Raw genomic sequence first — 17,303 nt, 5'->3', positions numbered from 1 at the left:
CTTCTTTAAATATCTATATCTCTATTCTATCTACAAGTTGGAAGTCATCATGAAATCATTTGGGGTGAGTGGGGCACAAGCATTCAGTGATACATTGTGTGTGTAACAAGATCTAAATCAAATTGTCTGAAACTACTTTTTTTTTTTTTTTTTAAATGGAGAGTCTTAACCTTTGATTAGCTATAAAATAACACACCAACTCTTTGACCTACTATTAATAGTAGATTATCGAACAATTTATATATCAAACTAACAAATCAAGAAAAGTTGATTTGATCGACCAATTCAACGGTTCTACAAAATTTGCAAACTAATGAACCCTAACAAATCTTTGCTCTAATAGTATATGCGAGTTTTATGGTGTTAGTAGGATTATGAGTGGGTCAGGCTATAAAACAATGGGATTAAAAGACATGATTTCTATCTCTTATGTAATGTGATAAATGTTATTTACAAATTAAATAATCACATTTTTATCACCAACTTATATAATTAAATGCACGAGCAATGAAAATGTAAACGACATGCAACAAAACATTTACAAGTTTATTATGTCATCAACCCAACATTGAACATTGTAGTTTGATGGCGTAGTTTGAGCCAAAATTACAATAGTACTCTTTACTGATTAAGAAAAACGAGAATGATCAATAGCTTGATAAATTCAAAGCAGGAAAAGCAGAGAGTTGAAAGAGTTTAATGAATTTGTAAGTGAGGGAAATGAAACAGGAAATACGGATTCAATAATTAATATGAGAGAAATGAGTGAGTAAAAGAGGCAAAGAATGGGAGAGAAAAGTGAGATTTTATAAAATCGAGGCAAAAGAAAGTGAGAAAATGATAGAACTTCTCTCTTATTTAAAAAAAATATATATATATATTCTCGACATGAGATCATTTTAATAAAAATAAGTAAATGTTATCTTGGGGTATACAAAGATGAGATGCAATGATAAATTTGTAATTTAACAACAAAAAAAAAACCTTAAAGGACCCTCATGGAGGGACTTCTCTCTAAATAGTCCCTAAAATTTTTAGGGTAGCTTAGCGGGGTATTTAGTAAAATTTTCTTTTATAAATAGTCCCTTGATCTTATTCCCTCCATTTTTCTTTACTTGAAACACTCAAACTACCATTTTCTCATCTTTTTCGCATAGTTAAGTTTTTCGACAGCGATTGCAATCATTTCCGATGATCTTTAATCATGAGTGACGAATAAAGAATTATATTCTTTTCATTTTGAACATTTAGACGTAATCTCTAAATAAATAAAAAATGAAAGATGAAATTAAAAATAATTTATGCATTTTAGGATATTTCGAGGAGATTTATCAAGTATTGAAGTGGGAAAAATGAAAAATCTGATTCACATTAAAACGTCGAGTTCACTTTTTAACTTGGTGTCGAATACACCCCTTTTCAAAGAAATGAGAGAGGAACCACAAAGGAGTGAAAAGAGGCAAAGAATGGGAAAGAAAAGGGAGACTAAAAAATCTAATAAAAGAAAAGTGAGAAAATGATGGAACTTTTTTATATAAAAAAAAAAAACATATTATATTAGGATAGGATCATTTTAATTACAATAAATATATGTTATCTTGATACGAAAGATAAAATGTAATGGTAACTTCGTAATTCTAAAAAATTAATTAAACTAGATTTCCAATAAAAAATACTGAGCCTTCTCTAATCATAATAGTCAAAAATAGGTATTATATGATATATTCTCCATGTGGTTTCATGTAACAAGGACATTTGAACTTGCAAATTTTATTCATCATTTGCATTAAATTCCTTCAGCTGATCAATGGTCCACAAAGAAGTCTATATATTTGGATGGTCAGAATCATTAGGCTTCCTAAATTAAGAGAAATAGTCAAATATGTTGATTTAATTGACCATAGATAGGACCATACAACTATTTTCAAAAGAAATCACCAATGTTTCCAATTAAAATCCGTGCCAAAATTTGCTTTTTTTAATTTATAAATACTAGAGTTACAAATACCATTCGAATGCTACAAAAATTCAAATCTTACCTCCAAAAAGGAATCTTATGCCACAATCTCCTCATCAGAAAACCGATTACTGTTTGAGTTTTTTGTCATTTCTGCTCCTCTTTCTAAACTCACGCTTCTCTGTGGAATACTGCCTTTTAATGAACAAATTATGCATTGCAGTCTTCACCGCTTCAGCGGCCGCTGCTAATGCCTTTTCATCTTTTGCGATTGATAAATTTCCCTGCAACTTTTCAAGAAGTTTCTCTGACCCAGGAATGTCGTCGTCTTCCAAAACTACTGGCTCCTGCTCACTGGAACCTGAGCTGTCTTTCTGCAGCCCAGTGATGACCCTTACACGGGCCAAAGATGGGGAACCCAATCCAGGTAGATTTGAAGCACCTGTGACCATCCACAGGTGCTTTGCCGAGGAGCTCATAGTCAAGCTTGTTGGTATGAAAATCTCACCCATGGAAATTACCTGCAAGAATGGATGGAACTGAGAAATAAAAAGAAAACGACAAAAGCACAACACTCTCAAGCTCCGCATAAAACATCCCACTATCATAAGCTTGGTTTCAAGGTTAAATCTCATCATCACTAAATAGTAGTCTCATGGTAGCAGTATTCATCGCTAATTAGTTGCACAACCTCGTTAAATATGATGAATGACACCATTAACACTTAAAAAATTAGAATTTGTTGGGATTTATGGTATACTTTCATTCTTTGGCAATCAATAGGCAACCCATTATATAAACAGCCAAAATATTGATTTCTATAGAACTAAGTCCATCAAGGCAATCATGCTTGTAGAGCCTAGAACAACATTCTTTCCACCAAGGTGACGTAGGAGCATCTCCGCACTGGGCAGGGCCTTGTGATGGGGGTGGACAATGAAATGGAGTCTACTAAGGGGAGGGTTTGACTGGGTACTCTGGGATATAAGATAAATGAATTAATCTCACGTTCCTCATCAGTTGCGGCTTTTATGGAGTATTGGTTAATGACCTGTGCCAGAAGGTTTAAAATCTCTTCTTGAATAAAAAAATCAAGTTGTCATGACTGAAACATTCAATGCTATAGGAGTTAATGTTTTGTTCCAATCTTGGTTGAAACATTCCAAGAGGTATGAAATTTTAAACCATGCTGCATTTGGTCAGGGAAAACTCTATGTACATATCAAGGGCAGAATGTTAGGCCACTAAAACAGGGCTGTTTCTATGGGTTCAAATCACAAGCAATATCATTGAGCATATCTAACCACCAACTTTAATTTATGGGTTCAGCCAAACCAACAGTCCTAAGTGATTTTTGATCTTTCAGACATCTATGCCAGCAATGTTTTTCTTACCAGAGATTCTTACCTTGGAAACAGAAATAGTTTTAGCAGAAAGATCACAACTTAAAAGCAGCACTCCATGCAAGCTACAACAAGGAAAAAAATGGATATCTTGTTAGAAGTACAGAAATCAATTCATCCAAAAACTTTTTTTCTGACAGGAAGAAGGTATGTGGGAAAGATCAGGGACCTGCCTTTGAATGGCCACTGCAACTAATGAACCATCAGGAGAGGCACAAATATCAGTAACTGCAGGAGAGCACCCCTCTTCTTTTCCATTAGACTCTACAAGTCCTGCCTTCGGAAAGCAAGTACAAACAAAGCCAAGTAAACATCTATCAGGCCATCAGTGAAGGCTAAAGAAATTACAAACTGACCACCAGAAATCAAAATGAAAAAAATCATTATCCCTTATTGTTGTCTACAAAGTGTTGGGTTTTAATAGTTTTTAATGAAATGTATTGCACTAGTGGAAGAAATGAGTTACCTCCACTCCAACATCACAAGTATAAAGAAGGGATCCAGAAGCAAAATCCCACAAACGAACCTGCAAAACCAAATAGGACCAATTATACCACCAGGCTATGAATTCCAAACCAAATACAAACATCAAATGTGAGTGATGCATAGTCCTAGGCTTTATGAAGTACTTACTGTTGAATCACCACTTCCAGAGAGAAGAAACCCCTGTGGGTATTCTGGAGCGCAAATGAAGGCAAGACAAGAGATAAACCTGTAAATACGGCTAATCAGTCTCCACAGCTAATTACCAGATATAGTTTTCTGAACTCCAGTTAATGACTTTAACACCCAAAAATAAGGAAAAGGGAATAATATGACTAGCATCAACCACAGTCACCAATTCAGGGCTCAGGAATGAGTTGGCAAGGGAAATTTTCAGAAAATTCGATAAAATCAGGAAAATTTCAGGAAAAATCAGAAAGAAATTGAGCTAGGCTTAATCAGTGTAATTTTTTTTAATAAGTCAAAGATCTTTATTGATAGTACGGTCGATAATAAATCATCAAACCCCCTATAGATATCATCCTTGCATCCACAACAAGTAACCACAAGTCCACAACACATTCAAGGTTAATATTTTTCAAACTATAAAAATATTCAACATCATCCTTATTTGCATCCTCGTTATCTAATGCTTCATCAATAAAATGATCATCATCATCTTCATCAATGTTATCTTCTCTTACTAGTGCTTTAATTTTATCTCTCATTGCATTCCGATTTAATCTCAAAGGTTGCGATTTAATCATGAAGTTCGTAATAGTCATGATTTATTGAAAATATAGTGATTAAATTGGTGAGGGAAAAATTCACGATTTAATCGAAACTGTTTCAATAAGTTGGTGAATTTCGTGAGTATGGTATTAACATGTTGGCGAAGACCGCAAAGCATATTTTAAAATATTCGTCAATACTAATCATAGTGTTTCACGAGTGACGAGCTTTTAATATGCTACAGATAGCTTAAATTTAATTACTACTACAACCCTATTCATAATAAGGACTCCAACTGAAATACATAAAAACATGATGTATCATAGCATCCTATTTTGCAAGCTATGCCAATCAGAAAAGAGGGAAACCTCACTCACTCTGTATGACCAAGGCAAAAGCTTTGTATCTCATGAGCTCCATTTAAAGGTCTCTTAGGAAACACAGTAACCTGCCAAGACAAGCAAAATGAATGCCAAAATAAAAGTCCTAATTAAACTGAGGAATTCTATATTCCTATTGGAACCACACAGAGTAAATAAATCAATTTAATGGGTGGGAAGACATTACACGAATTTTAAAATCTCGGTCAGCACTAACAATGAACCGTCCATCTGGAGAGAATTCCTGCAAACTGAATAGTAAATGAATAATGGCAATAAAAACGTGCAAAGCTACACCCTATTTTGATGATGATGATAATGACAAAACTACGAAGTACGAACAGTGGCAGCTGAATTCAAACTAATAATGTTCATAAGAACAACAATCTCATTGAAATTAAATAATGTGGATTAGATTAGATGTCATAATAGCCATGATATCAATCCATCGGAACTATACAAGAAAATTTTAATTTTGAATATGAATTGCAAGCTAAAACTTTTCAAGCAATTATTTTACTCTCAAGCAGGAGAAGAAAAGATAAAGAAGATAACGGATAACACACCAGGCTAGTAATGATACTACAATAGTGAGCAAGTATTGGTGCTGCTTTGTTACTTTCTTCATTTTCCTTGCTCAAACTCACTACCCAAACAACTCCAAACTTATCAGCAAAACTGACAAACAGACCATCATGACTTATAGCTACTGCACTCACTCGCTTCTCAGAGCACCTGTATCATAGCATCAAACAACATCAGACAGATCCCGTCTAAATCTTGTTAAAAAATGAAAAAAGAAAGAAAAAATAACAGATGAATTAAAAATCTAAAAAATTATAGATGAACCTGATTGAATGAACAGTTACAATTATCATATTGGTTGATTGCTAATGTACCTGAAGGTTAGACTCATTATTGGTAGGATTGTAACTTGGGCGAGCCAAACCCAAGCATCATGGATTCAACCCAAGGTTGGGCAGAGTTAGCTAGGGTTCAAGCTCGTGTTTGAGCAAAAATAATTTTGACCAAATCAAATTGGGATGGATTCGGACATAGACATCGGAGTGCCCAATTTGCCCGAACCTAAACTTAAAATTGTTCTAATTTAAATATATTTTTAAAAACCTTTGTTTCTTTCTCATTCAATATTTTTAAATACCTTTGTTTTCTTCTCATTCACAATTCACATTTCAAACTTTAGTCAATCATTATCATCCTTTTCTCAACATTTTCTTATAATTTAATGTAGATGAACTTTGAAATATATTTTTAGAACAAATAATTGTAAATTGTATATTTTTTTACGTACCACTTATCTTTATATAAGCCATTATCATTACTAAATTATCTAATATTAACGAGGAATGAGCCAACCCGACTTAGGTTGGGCTTGGGTTGAGCATTTCATGCTCAAGGTCGGGTTGGGCACAGGCAAATGTTGGTGTGTCAAGGGTAGGTTGGGCGCGGGTTGATCCCCAATCCGGCCCAACTCACCCAAGTCGCAACTCGCAGCCCTAATTATGGGGACCCACTCTGCATCTGCAATTGATGTATGTAACGATACTACTGGAAGGCCATCATTATGGTTTCTCATAACATTAGCAAAAATTTCCATAGATGATAGAACCTCAAGACCAAGACAAACTTACACCGTATGTATGCAGTGCCATGAATCGGTCCTCCAGATCTTCACAAGCTTGTCATCACCGGCAGATGCAAAAAGCCCCCCATTTGCACCAAAGCGAATTGCTCTTATCGAATCAGAATGTAGAGGTCCACTGGAATCATCCACTAGAGAAACTGGGCAATCGCCCCTACAAAGGCAAAGAAATCAAATTGAAATAAATTTTTTTTAATTATTAAATTTTTAAGTTTCCAAATGAAGATCAGTAAAAGTTACACTCCTCAAGGAAACAGCGAGTGTTTGAGCTTGCTTTATGAATTTTTAAAACATTCCCACTAATCCATTACGACAACCCTAACCAAATGTAAATCCCAACTACCAAAAAATTCAATCTTTTCTACTAATGTTGAAGATTTTAATTAAAATCCCATTAATCCGTTACGACTTAGTATCTCCCTAACCTAATATAAATCCTAACTTCGAAAAATCCAATCTTTTTCCACTAATGTTGAAGATTTTGCTTAAAACAGCGGGAAGAAGTAATTCAAATCAAAAATTAAACACAATAATAATTAAAAGAATAAAAATTCACCACAAAAACAGCAAAAGAAGCTCATCATTCAATCAGGTTGAAAGTTATAGAGATTCATCAATGAAAATCAAACCGAATCGTAATACAGAGAAAGAGAAAGAGAGAGCTAACTTTAAATCAAAAACGCGAAGTTCAGAACCGGTGGCAACTGCAACGGATTCCGCGAAAGGATGAACTGAGATTAGCGCTGGAGCGACCTCCATTTCTCTGCTGCTTTCTCCTTCTTCGATCAAAATTTCCTCCATTTCTTTTACAGAAGGTAATTTCTAGGGTTTCGTCGTACGGATTTCTTCCCTCTCCTTTCTGCTAAAACCCTTGGGGCTCAATCGCAAGTTTTAATAACTCGGACTTTCCAGGTTTGACTCGCCCAGCCTTAATGAGATCGAGCGAGATTACCAGTACAAATTTCGATACACCTTTGACTCAACTGAGTGGCTTGAATCGACACGTGAATCATTGTGTTGCTTGACTCAACTTTTTGAGTTTCCAACATAAGCTAAGTTAAGTAACTATCTTCAAATAATTGAACAATTTATTATAGAAAATTTCAATTAAGAAAAACAATCTAACAAACGAAATTTCCTTTGTTAATTAGGGCATAAAATGGGTCGGATTCTACTCAGAATCCGAGTGATCCAAATCTAAAAAATGGGTCAAATATGGGTTTATGTTCATTGATTCAAGGCAAATCAAATGAGATTCGAATGACATATTACTTTGAAAATTATATTAATTAGGGAATTGTTCAAAGACTTCAAAGAGACTCAAACATTATGCCAAACATTTTTGAAAATATGAGTTAAAAGTTCCAGAATGAACTGATTTTTTGTGAGGATAGTCTCTATGGTGATGAGATCATCATTAAAAAAAAGCCTATTTTGAAACTTCTAACCCTAATTTACAAGTTGAAGAAACGTAGACCGTCATTTATTTATAAATCACTTTTGATGGGGATTTAAATTTCAAAGAGGGCAGATTTTTTGTAAGGATGATCTTGAGTGAAACTTCTTACCCATATTTTGAAAAACTGATTGGCTCTCTTTAAGGCCTTTGTACACTCCCCTTATGTTTTTCAAATTATCTTTTTCTACTAATTTAATATTACATGATGTTTATAAAATAAAATAATTATAATGATAAGATATAATTGTATAGTGATTAAAAAAGAAATATAGCAAAAAGAATGTTGAACGATCTAAAATTATCCAATCCGACCGACCTGAATCAAATAATTCGATTGAAATTCTATACGGATTTAACGAAAGCACAATGATTTAGATATAATTTTAGTTAATAGGTACCAAATAAAAAATTAGGATATTATGGAAATACTCAGACTAGGAGACCCATTTGAAGTCGCTGGGAGTCAATATCCTGATTTTAAAATCAAGACCTCCACAATATTTTAAAATGATTATAACAAAACAACCTCATCGAGTCAAACCAATCTTATGCATGGTTTTAAAATTCGTTTTACCGTCTCATCCATGAACAACATAGAGTCATCTTGGACGAGATATCTGATTTATTTGAATTGTCTTGGACGAGAATAAAAAAAAACCTTAGAATTAGAATAAATCATGTCTTTGAGACGACTTGTCAACTCGTCCCGTTGGTGGATGATACCGAGACAACTTAGTCGAGATTTAAAACCATGATCTTATCATGATTCTAAAACTTGGCTTCACGTCTCATCTTGATGTCAAGTTATTTTGACCGAGTCATCTTGTCTCATTCGACAATGAGACAAAGATTTTAGACCATTTAAAAAAATCTAGAAAAATTCTAAAAACCCTCTCCGATTTAGTATTTGATATAGAGTAGGAAGATGAAGTTTGTTACCAAATCCCTTAATTATCTGATTCACTTGGTTGAAAAGATGTGAAAAAATCAATTTAAGGATGAAAATGATAAGATTTGAAGATGAAAATTGATATTTCTTGTTCGTCTCAGATATCTAAGATGAGATTTTCACTATCTCGTCTGAGACGTCTCGTTCATCTCGCAAAATTCCACAAAACCCAAAAAAAACATCCATTGTCTTGTTGTTGGGCGATATTGAGACGATTTGTGCAATGTGTCTCGATATCGATGAGTTTTGAAACCATGGATCTTATGGGTTTGGTTTTAAAACCACAAACTACATGGTACCTCTCTAAAAATAATCAAAGTACATCTTGGATTAAAATAAGGTTGAAAAATACTTAAATATATAAATACAAACTTCATTAGCGTTATTCTCAATGTACATCCAACATACCAACACCATGAACAACATCATCAGATCTAAGAAAGCTATACATGACCATATCCCTAGTTCGCCCCTTAAGAATCCAATGTTTCCTCAAAACACCCTCTCTTAAAAAGCCAGCTTTCTCAACCACCCTCTGTGATCTCACATTCGCCACATCAATCTGAGCTTCAATCCTCTCTAAATCAGTCAAATCTGCAAAAACAGAGGAAACCATCATCTTCACAGCTAAGGTTGCAATCCCTTGTCCCCAATACTTGGATGCAAGACCGTACCCAATTTCTCCTCTACATTTCTCATCATGTTGACCTTGCTTCACAAATATGCATCCGATCGGACGGTCTTTAAGGCAAATTGCTCTGCAATATTGATCATTGCAGTAGTGCTCCAGATATTTCCTGCATTTTTCTTTATCATCTGTGGCGTCCCAACCACAAAATTGGCTAACTTGATTATCACTCCTCCATACCATGAAGTCGTCGAGATCAGATAGATTGAATCGTCGAAGAGAGATGTTGTTCTCTGATTCTTCCATAGTAGAAACTAGAAGGAGAGGGTTGTAGAGGAAGATTGAAGCCTTGGGTCTGTCTTATGGTTTATGGTGAGGTGATCTTGTTCTTATGGTAGATGGAAAACTTAAACACGACAACTTTGGCTTTCAAAGTCTTTTGTTGACCCGACCCAAACCTAAGCACCGTGTTCATCTTCCCTTAGAAGTTATTATATATAAAAGATAAAGATAGAGTCGGGATCCAATACGCTGTAGCGTTCCTATAAAATAGGAACAGTGTCTACGTGGCACGCATTAGTTGGGATTTTAGATATCTCAAGATTCTAACTAAATGATTACGCATCCCAATGCATTCATCCCCCAACCAAACAGTCCCATGTAGACATCTTCCCTATGTATAGGAATGGGATTCCGTACTGGATCGTAACTCATAAAAATAATGCTCAAGTAACCTCAATACTGACTTGCGTGGAAATGTGGATGGAACCAAAACGTCAACAAAGTGTAAATTGAGGTAAATCTGAAGGTCACTGCCTTGTTAGCAATTCAGAATATGGCAAAAATTCAAGTTTTATTCAATTTTGAATTTCAAAAGTCCAATCTAAATTTCAACAAAAAGTTTGATAAATGAAAAATATACGGCATATGTTTCATACATGTATCATCTATTTTATTTCAAAAATTTAAATACCAAAATTTCGATCATATGATAGTGATAGTGATGATGAAACTGGTGATGGTAATAATGATGGTGGTGATGATGAGGACATTAAGATTATTGTTCCATTAATTTTTAAAAGAATACTAAGGTCAAGGGACAAATCATTAATTTAAAAAATTAAGATGTAATCTCAAATAAATGTAGAGGGTCATGTCATTATTTTTTTAAATATAAAAAGGACATTTGTCACGTAAAATATTGATTCTTTCAAAATTTTGAAACATAGCTACTTCAAAGTCGACTTGTTTTACATGTCACAGCTTACAAGTTTACACTTTGCAAGATACAACAAATTATAGTAGTATTTTTTTTCACTGAGTTTTATAAAAATGCGTTTTATTATTTACAAACTTGAAATTCGTGAATTATTTAGAATAGTTCAATAATCCATAGAATAATACTTTCATTGAAAAAACGAAAAATTCGTGAATTTTTCAAGAATTAAACGGGAGATTACTAACAAGGGGGCACTCCGACATAAAGCACAAAATAACTTTCCACAAACCTAACAATTTTTAAAGAATAATGCTGAAGTGACATCAAGATTGGATCTCACATCGCACAATGAAAGCATATAGGACCATAGATACTTTGAATGAGTCCTGCTAGGGTGACCTCAAGATTGGACCTCATATTGCACATCTTGACATAAAAGTGGACAGGAACAATAAATGCTTTTTCATTTATATCTCAAGGAAATGCATATGTGATTCCCATAGGCTTTCACTCAGGGTGTGCGATGTAAAGTCCAATCTTGAGGTCACTTCAATATTATGCTTTGAAAATTCATTACAAATTGTGAAACACTTTCCTTACTAACATAATTCATTGCCTTGCCTCTCACCTTATAAACTCCTTGGCCTCTCCACTCATTGTCAATTGGTTTGAGTTGGACCCCCAAATGTATCAAAGTATCAGAGCGGGTCTTTCGTCTACCACGTCACCCAGTTCATATATTCACATGCTTTGGCCCAATCCGGCCCACACATATAAGAGCATGTTGAGTTTAATCCCACATTAGACACTCATTGCCTTGTCTCTCTCTCTCTTTATAAACTCTTGGGCCTTTCCACTTATTGCCAATTGGTTTTAACTTGAACCCCCAAACTTATCAAGAGGGACTCATAAAAATATTACAGGATATAATAGCGATTGAATCCTATACATTCACGGTAGAAGAGTGAAACTCTCCTCCCACATCCTATACACCTGAATAGATGCCACATAAATTACAATTTAAAATTTGATATGACCACTTTGGGTTTCAATCCTCCTATGTGTACATGACTTATTAAGAATCTGAAAATAAAAATTAATAATTATTTTATTGATATAATCAATTTGAGGGGATCAAATCTCCTTACATCTTGCCCTGGACAAAATCTTTTATAGGGTTTCTTCCAAATATTTCTTCTCATCCCCTATCATAAATCCATATACCTTATTTATATCCTACTTCCTGAAAAGATAAGATTGGAAGATGAATCTTGATAATCTGAATCGAAAAAAACGTATTATGTTAACCGTGTATGTTTTAACGATTCATTTTATCATTAGTCTTGGAAGATAAATCTATCTTAACTTATCAAATCTTTCAATATCTTAATCAAACACAAAATCCTATTAAATAGGATACTGTTTACTAAATCCCTAATTTTATTCAACTAATAAATAGGGATCACACCATCATTTGAGAAACCTTGTCCCCAAGGCTTACTTGAAAATTCATTGTAGGGTCTTTAAATCTAACATTGATCACAATTAATTCTCCAAGTCTTGTCATCTAGATAATCATGTGTGATGCAATGTAATTCTCGAATGGTGACACTTTGAGAGGTTTTCCTCCATCATTTTCTTTCAAAACATTCTCGTTCTCCATAGATAACACAGCCTTTAGTCATAGGAAGTGTTATGAAACCATTTGTTACGAATCAAAAAATTAAAATAGATAAAAATAGAAAAATAATTATCATTTTATTAATATGGCCACTTTGGGGGTCGAACCTCCTTACATCTTGCCTCTTCGAAAGATTAAAACTCCTTATAAGATTTCTTCCAAATATTTCTTCACTTCCCCTAACCTAAATTCCTTAATCCTTATTTATGTCTTATTCCCCCAAAACATAATGGGCAGATAAATCTAACGTAACTAATCAAATCTTTAAGTATCTTAATCAAACATAAAATCCCTATTTAATAAGATATTGTTTACTAAATCCCTAATTTTGGTCAACTAATAAATATGGGTCGTAACATGATCTAAACTCCTTAAAGTAATTTAAATGATGTAAGTTTCCTTCGAGGCACCATATATTTTTGTATAAAAACACTGTCTTGACTGACTTAGTAAGGAAAAAAGGCCATACTAACGTTCATATGCCATCAAAACAAATCTTCATGTTTTGATACAAATCTCGAGATTTTGTTTTGACAATGGATAAGTCTTAGTAAGGCTTTTTTTCCCCTTATAGTGGTACTCTTTTTATATTCAACCTTGTAAAAAGAAGAATAACTCTTTTTTCTTTTAAAAATAACTAGTTTTATGATTTTTTTTTTTTTTTTTTTTAAGTAAAGTTTATGGAGTGTTATTTCACATTTAGGGGAGCATATGTAAAGAGTCGTGTTGGAGTGAACTTTCAAATTCACTGTGTTTCACACCATGTTGACATAGAGATGCGCATAGAATCATAAATGCTTTTCACTCGTATCTCAATGAAAATCATATATGGCTCCATATACATCCATGTCATCAAAGTGTGAAACACAATGTATTTAAAGGTCACTTCAACATTTTCCATGTGTAAATATTAATTGGGTTTGAGGTGTACCACATAAAAGACTATTTATTTTAATTGTTGTGGTGGTATTCAATAGCGTGACTGAGTACTAATTACTAATTTATTTATTTTAATTGGGGAACGGTTCAGCAGCCCCTATTTGGTGCCACACACTTTTTGTAAATTACTTTTGATGGGGTTACAAGTTTTGAAATAGGCTGATTTTTTGTAAGGATGATCTCTATGGTGAATAGATCATCTTCACCAAAAATTAGTTCATTTTGAAACTTCTAACCCAAGTTCACAAGTTGAAGAATCGTGGACCATCCAATTTTTGTAAATCACTTTTGATGGGGTTAGAAGTTTTGGAATAGGCTGATTTTTGGTGAGGATGATCTCCTCATCATAGAAATCATCCTCACAAAAAATCAGCTCATTTCAAAGCTTGTAACCCATGTTTTGAAAAATGTGTGGCACCATAATGGGGCTGTTGAACCGCTCCCTTTTAATTGTTGTGGTGGTACAAGAATGATAACTTCAATAGCGTGTCTGAGGTACTAATATATATATGGGTGGTGTTCGAAGGCCCTAAAGTGAGCCAAACACTTTTTTAATGTATGGGTTAGCAGTTTCAAAATTTACTGATTTTTTTAGAATGATCTCTATGACGAAAAAATCATCATCGTCAAAAATCAGTCAATTCCGAAACTTCTAACCCCATCATAAGTGATTTATAAAAATTGGACGATCCACAATTCTTCAACTTGTAAATTAAGGTTAGAATTTTCGGAATGAGTTGATTTTTGGTGAGGATGATCCCTTCAACATAGATATCATCATCACAAAAAATTAGTCCATTCTGAAGTTTCTAACCCCTATTTTGAAAAAATGTTTGACATAATATATATATATGGGTCAGGATCCGTACACAACGTTTTGTCCTATATGGCAAAATAGCTTCGAATTGAGCTGATTTTTTGTGAGGATGATCTCTATGGTAAGTAAATCATCCTCACAAAAAATCAGTTGATTCTTAAACTTCCAACCTTATGAAAAGTGGTTACAAACTAACGGTCCATGATTCTTTAACTTGTAAATTGGGACTAGCAATTTTAGAATGGACTAATTTTTTGCAATGATGATCCCCTTACTATAGAAATCATCCATACAAAAAATCATCTCATTCCAAAGTTTTTTACCCATATAAGACAAAACATGTTGTCTAGAATGGTATCTACGGATCCTGATCCTATGTTATTTTGACAAAATCCTTAATAGCATTCTAGATAAAGTTTTGTTTTATATGACAAAAAAGTTTCAGAATGGACTGATTTTTTGTGAAGATGATCTTTACAGTGAGTAAATCATCCTCACAAAAAATCACTCAATTCTAAAACTTTTAACCCAATGAAAAGTGATTACAAACTAAAAGTAAAATATTGACAATTCACAATTCTTCAACTTATAAATTAAGATTAAAAATTTCAGAATTGACAAATTTTTTGTGATGATGATTTTCTCATCATAGAAAATATCCTCACAAAAAATCAACCCATTCCGAAATGTTTAGCCCAACCTTTGCTATTGCCATATGTGTACTTATATTAGTGATATGCAATATGTATCCCGAGGATTTATGATTCCATGTTCATGCCACATCATCCTGAGTATTTAACCAGTGAAGACTTTCTTGGTAGAAAATCATTATTTTTGGTGATTTGCACATGAATCTGGGTGGCGTTAGAATATCTTGTTTAATTATCAAAATATTAATGATATACATTGGGGCTTACGATCGACACAATATGTCACAACAGCGACTTTCGATTGCTTGGGATTCAGAGATGTCTTTCTCAAAGGATTTTTTAATATCTTCTTTACAGATTACCAATCACTGAAAAAGAAAAAGAAAAAAGAGAATCACACTCGCATTTATATAAAAAACCGCCTTATTCATCTTGACCGTTAGATCGCGATCTAAAAGTCCGTTTAAGTGAATTGGTTTCATTTTATTACTCCTCTCTCCTTTAATACTTAATTATTTAGTTCTACCTCCCTTACAACTTAAAACCCAAAATGCAAATTGATTGAATTCTCCTTCTCTCTCAGACCACAAATATGGCATACAAATACACTATTTTAATTCTAATAAGTGAAATCAAAATCGTCAAAAATGAATTAAATTTGACAAAAATTAGTTCAAATGGTAATAGAATTTCATCTTCTATTTTACATAAAAGTCTTTTTTCATCACAAATTATGAGAAAATGCTTTTTATGAATCATTGTAAAAAAAATTTACCTTTCGAAAAATAAAAGATTATCTATACAAGCATCAATAGCATTAATTTTATCAAAATTAAAATTCACATCCTTTACTAGTAATAAACTTCTAGAAGTAAAGGTCCATTTCAAACTCCAATTCATAATTTGTTTGAAAACTTAAAAGAACTTTTTCTAATATCTATTAATTTTATTATAAAAGAAATCATAAAACCATCTATGATATAAATAAATAAATAAATAAATAAAAATTGATTCCAAGTTGCCACATTTTTATAGAACAAAATGCTTTCAATCCCTATCCATTCAAAACCTTTGAGACCCAATTATAATGAGGTATAGAAACAGAAAAGCAAAAAAAACAAAAAAACAAAAAAATCTAAAATCAGGGTTTTCAATTGAATAAAGCTAAAGTGACCTCAAGATTGGACCTTCATAGCACACCCTGACATGAAAGTGTATGGGGCCCATAAATGATTTTCTCGAGATACAAGTGAAAAAGCATCTATGATTCATATCCACTTTCATGTCAAGATGTGTGATATGAGGTCCGATCCAATTTCAGTTTCCATTTGGTTCTAATTACTAGTTGCTCACTACCCACTACCAATTACACTCCATCACTTAAAAATTCCCTTTTGCACTTCATTTGGATGGCAGCACTTCAAAAATAATAAGGAAAATAATGTACTCTATTTTTTTTTCTTCTTCTTCAATCATGCTTACAAAAATTATCGTTGGTTCAATAATTTTTATAAGAAATTCTAAATTGTATACTAAGCATGTTTACAATTTATAGAGTCGAAAAGATGAAGTCATGCGAAGGTGAATAAGCCCTAAACCCTAGGTCTCATGAATTAAAATAAAAGTTATAAAAAAAAATTAAAAAAAAAAACTATTTTTTTAAAGATTCGTGTGCAACCAACCACCAAGTGGTGCGCAACTAGTCAATCCCGAATATTTATTGACCAAACACCATGTCTATGAGGTGGGATGCACTGTTCGACTGGTTAAATGGGTTGGACACCAACCTTCCAACGGGTTTCTTGGTTAACTAATAAAAGCTTAGATGTTCAAACCTGAAACTTGGAAAAATCTCTCAAAACTAGTCGACTAGTTTTCCTTAGAATATTAAGTAGATTTACTTAGTCATAAGACTCCTAATAATCTATACTTTAAATAACTGAGTTGACTCGGTTGTCCACCAAATCTAGTCAAATGGAGGACTTTTGAGTCCACTTCGGTAAAATAAATAAATATTCTGTTTTTATAACTTCTTTTACCACAACAATTTTTTTACACGTGACATACATACCCATCTTCAGCCTCTTACCAAATTTCTTGATTACTTTTCAAAACTATTACCTCACCATTATAATAAAAGTCGTGATTTTCTTACTCTCCCCTCTAACATACTCTCCCACCACATCGTGTCTGACAGAACCATATAATTTTCCTTGGGATATACAATTTCACATTCCGATAAATATGTGCAGTTGTATATCCCAATTAAAAAAAATCTATGATTTTAACAAATGCCACGTCAGGAGAGTATGGGGGGAGTCAGAAAATCATTATTCATATAAA

The 17,303-nt window shown here is 33.2% G+C and overlaps 1 protein-coding gene and 1 long non-coding RNA gene across 3 annotated transcripts; both read right to left on the bottom strand.

Annotated features, from left to right (window-relative positions):
• Nucleotides 1-1,943: 1,943 nt before the first annotated feature.
• TRM82 (Transducin/WD40 repeat-like superfamily protein) lies at nucleotides 1,944-7,549 on the bottom strand. Of its 2 annotated transcripts, XM_086443874.1 has the most exons (10): nucleotides 7,286-7,543; nucleotides 6,608-6,772; nucleotides 5,522-5,690; nucleotides 5,143-5,199; nucleotides 4,953-5,023; nucleotides 3,994-4,072; nucleotides 3,827-3,886; nucleotides 3,534-3,637; nucleotides 3,365-3,425; nucleotides 1,944-2,478 (listed from the first exon to the last, which is right to left on the bottom strand). In XM_086443874.1, exons 1-10 carry the CDS (start codon nucleotides 7,417-7,419, stop codon nucleotides 2,086-2,088), a joined length of 1,293 nt encoding a protein of 430 aa, XP_086300000.1. In that variant the 5' UTR covers nucleotides 7,420-7,543; the 3' UTR covers nucleotides 1,944-2,085. The 2 variants fall into 2 exon arrangements, with proteins under 2 accessions (XP_086300000.1, XP_086300001.1); XM_086443875.1 differs by lacking the exon at nucleotides 5,522-5,690 and having other exon boundaries at nucleotides 5,143-5,206; nucleotides 7,286-7,549.
• Nucleotides 7,550-9,383: 1,834 nt separating this feature from the next.
• On the bottom strand, nucleotides 9,384-9,841 carry LOC147402268 (uncharacterized). The gene is made up of 2 exons (XR_015178860.1): nucleotides 9,701-9,841; nucleotides 9,384-9,620 (listed from the first exon to the last, which is right to left on the bottom strand). It is a non-coding gene; the product is annotated as an uncharacterized LOC147402268 (long non-coding RNA).
• Between the last annotated feature and the right edge of the window lie 7,462 nt (nucleotides 9,842-17,303).

Source organism: Akebia trifoliata, chromosome 5 (genome assembly GCF_017979445.1).
Source record: "Akebia trifoliata isolate Shusen 1 chromosome 5, ASM1797944v1, whole genome shotgun sequence".
Lineage (NCBI taxonomy): Eukaryota > Viridiplantae > Streptophyta > Magnoliopsida > Ranunculales > Lardizabalaceae > Akebia > Akebia trifoliata.
This window is presented reverse-complemented; position numbering and strand designations above follow the sequence as displayed.

Coding starts and splice junctions, on each gene's coding strand:
- TRM82 (XM_086443874.1), bottom strand. CDS start 7,419: ATGGAGGAAATTTTGATCGAAGAAGGAGAAAGCAGCAGAGAAATGGAG. Junction 6,773..7,285: donor CTTCGCGTTTTTGATTTAAA/GTTAGCTCTCTC, acceptor TTGCCTTTGTAG/GGGCGATTGCCCAGTTTCTC. Junction 3,426..3,533: donor GTTGCAGTGGCCATTCAAAG/GCAGGTCCCTGA, acceptor TCCTTGTTGTAG/CTTGCATGGAGTGCTGCTTT.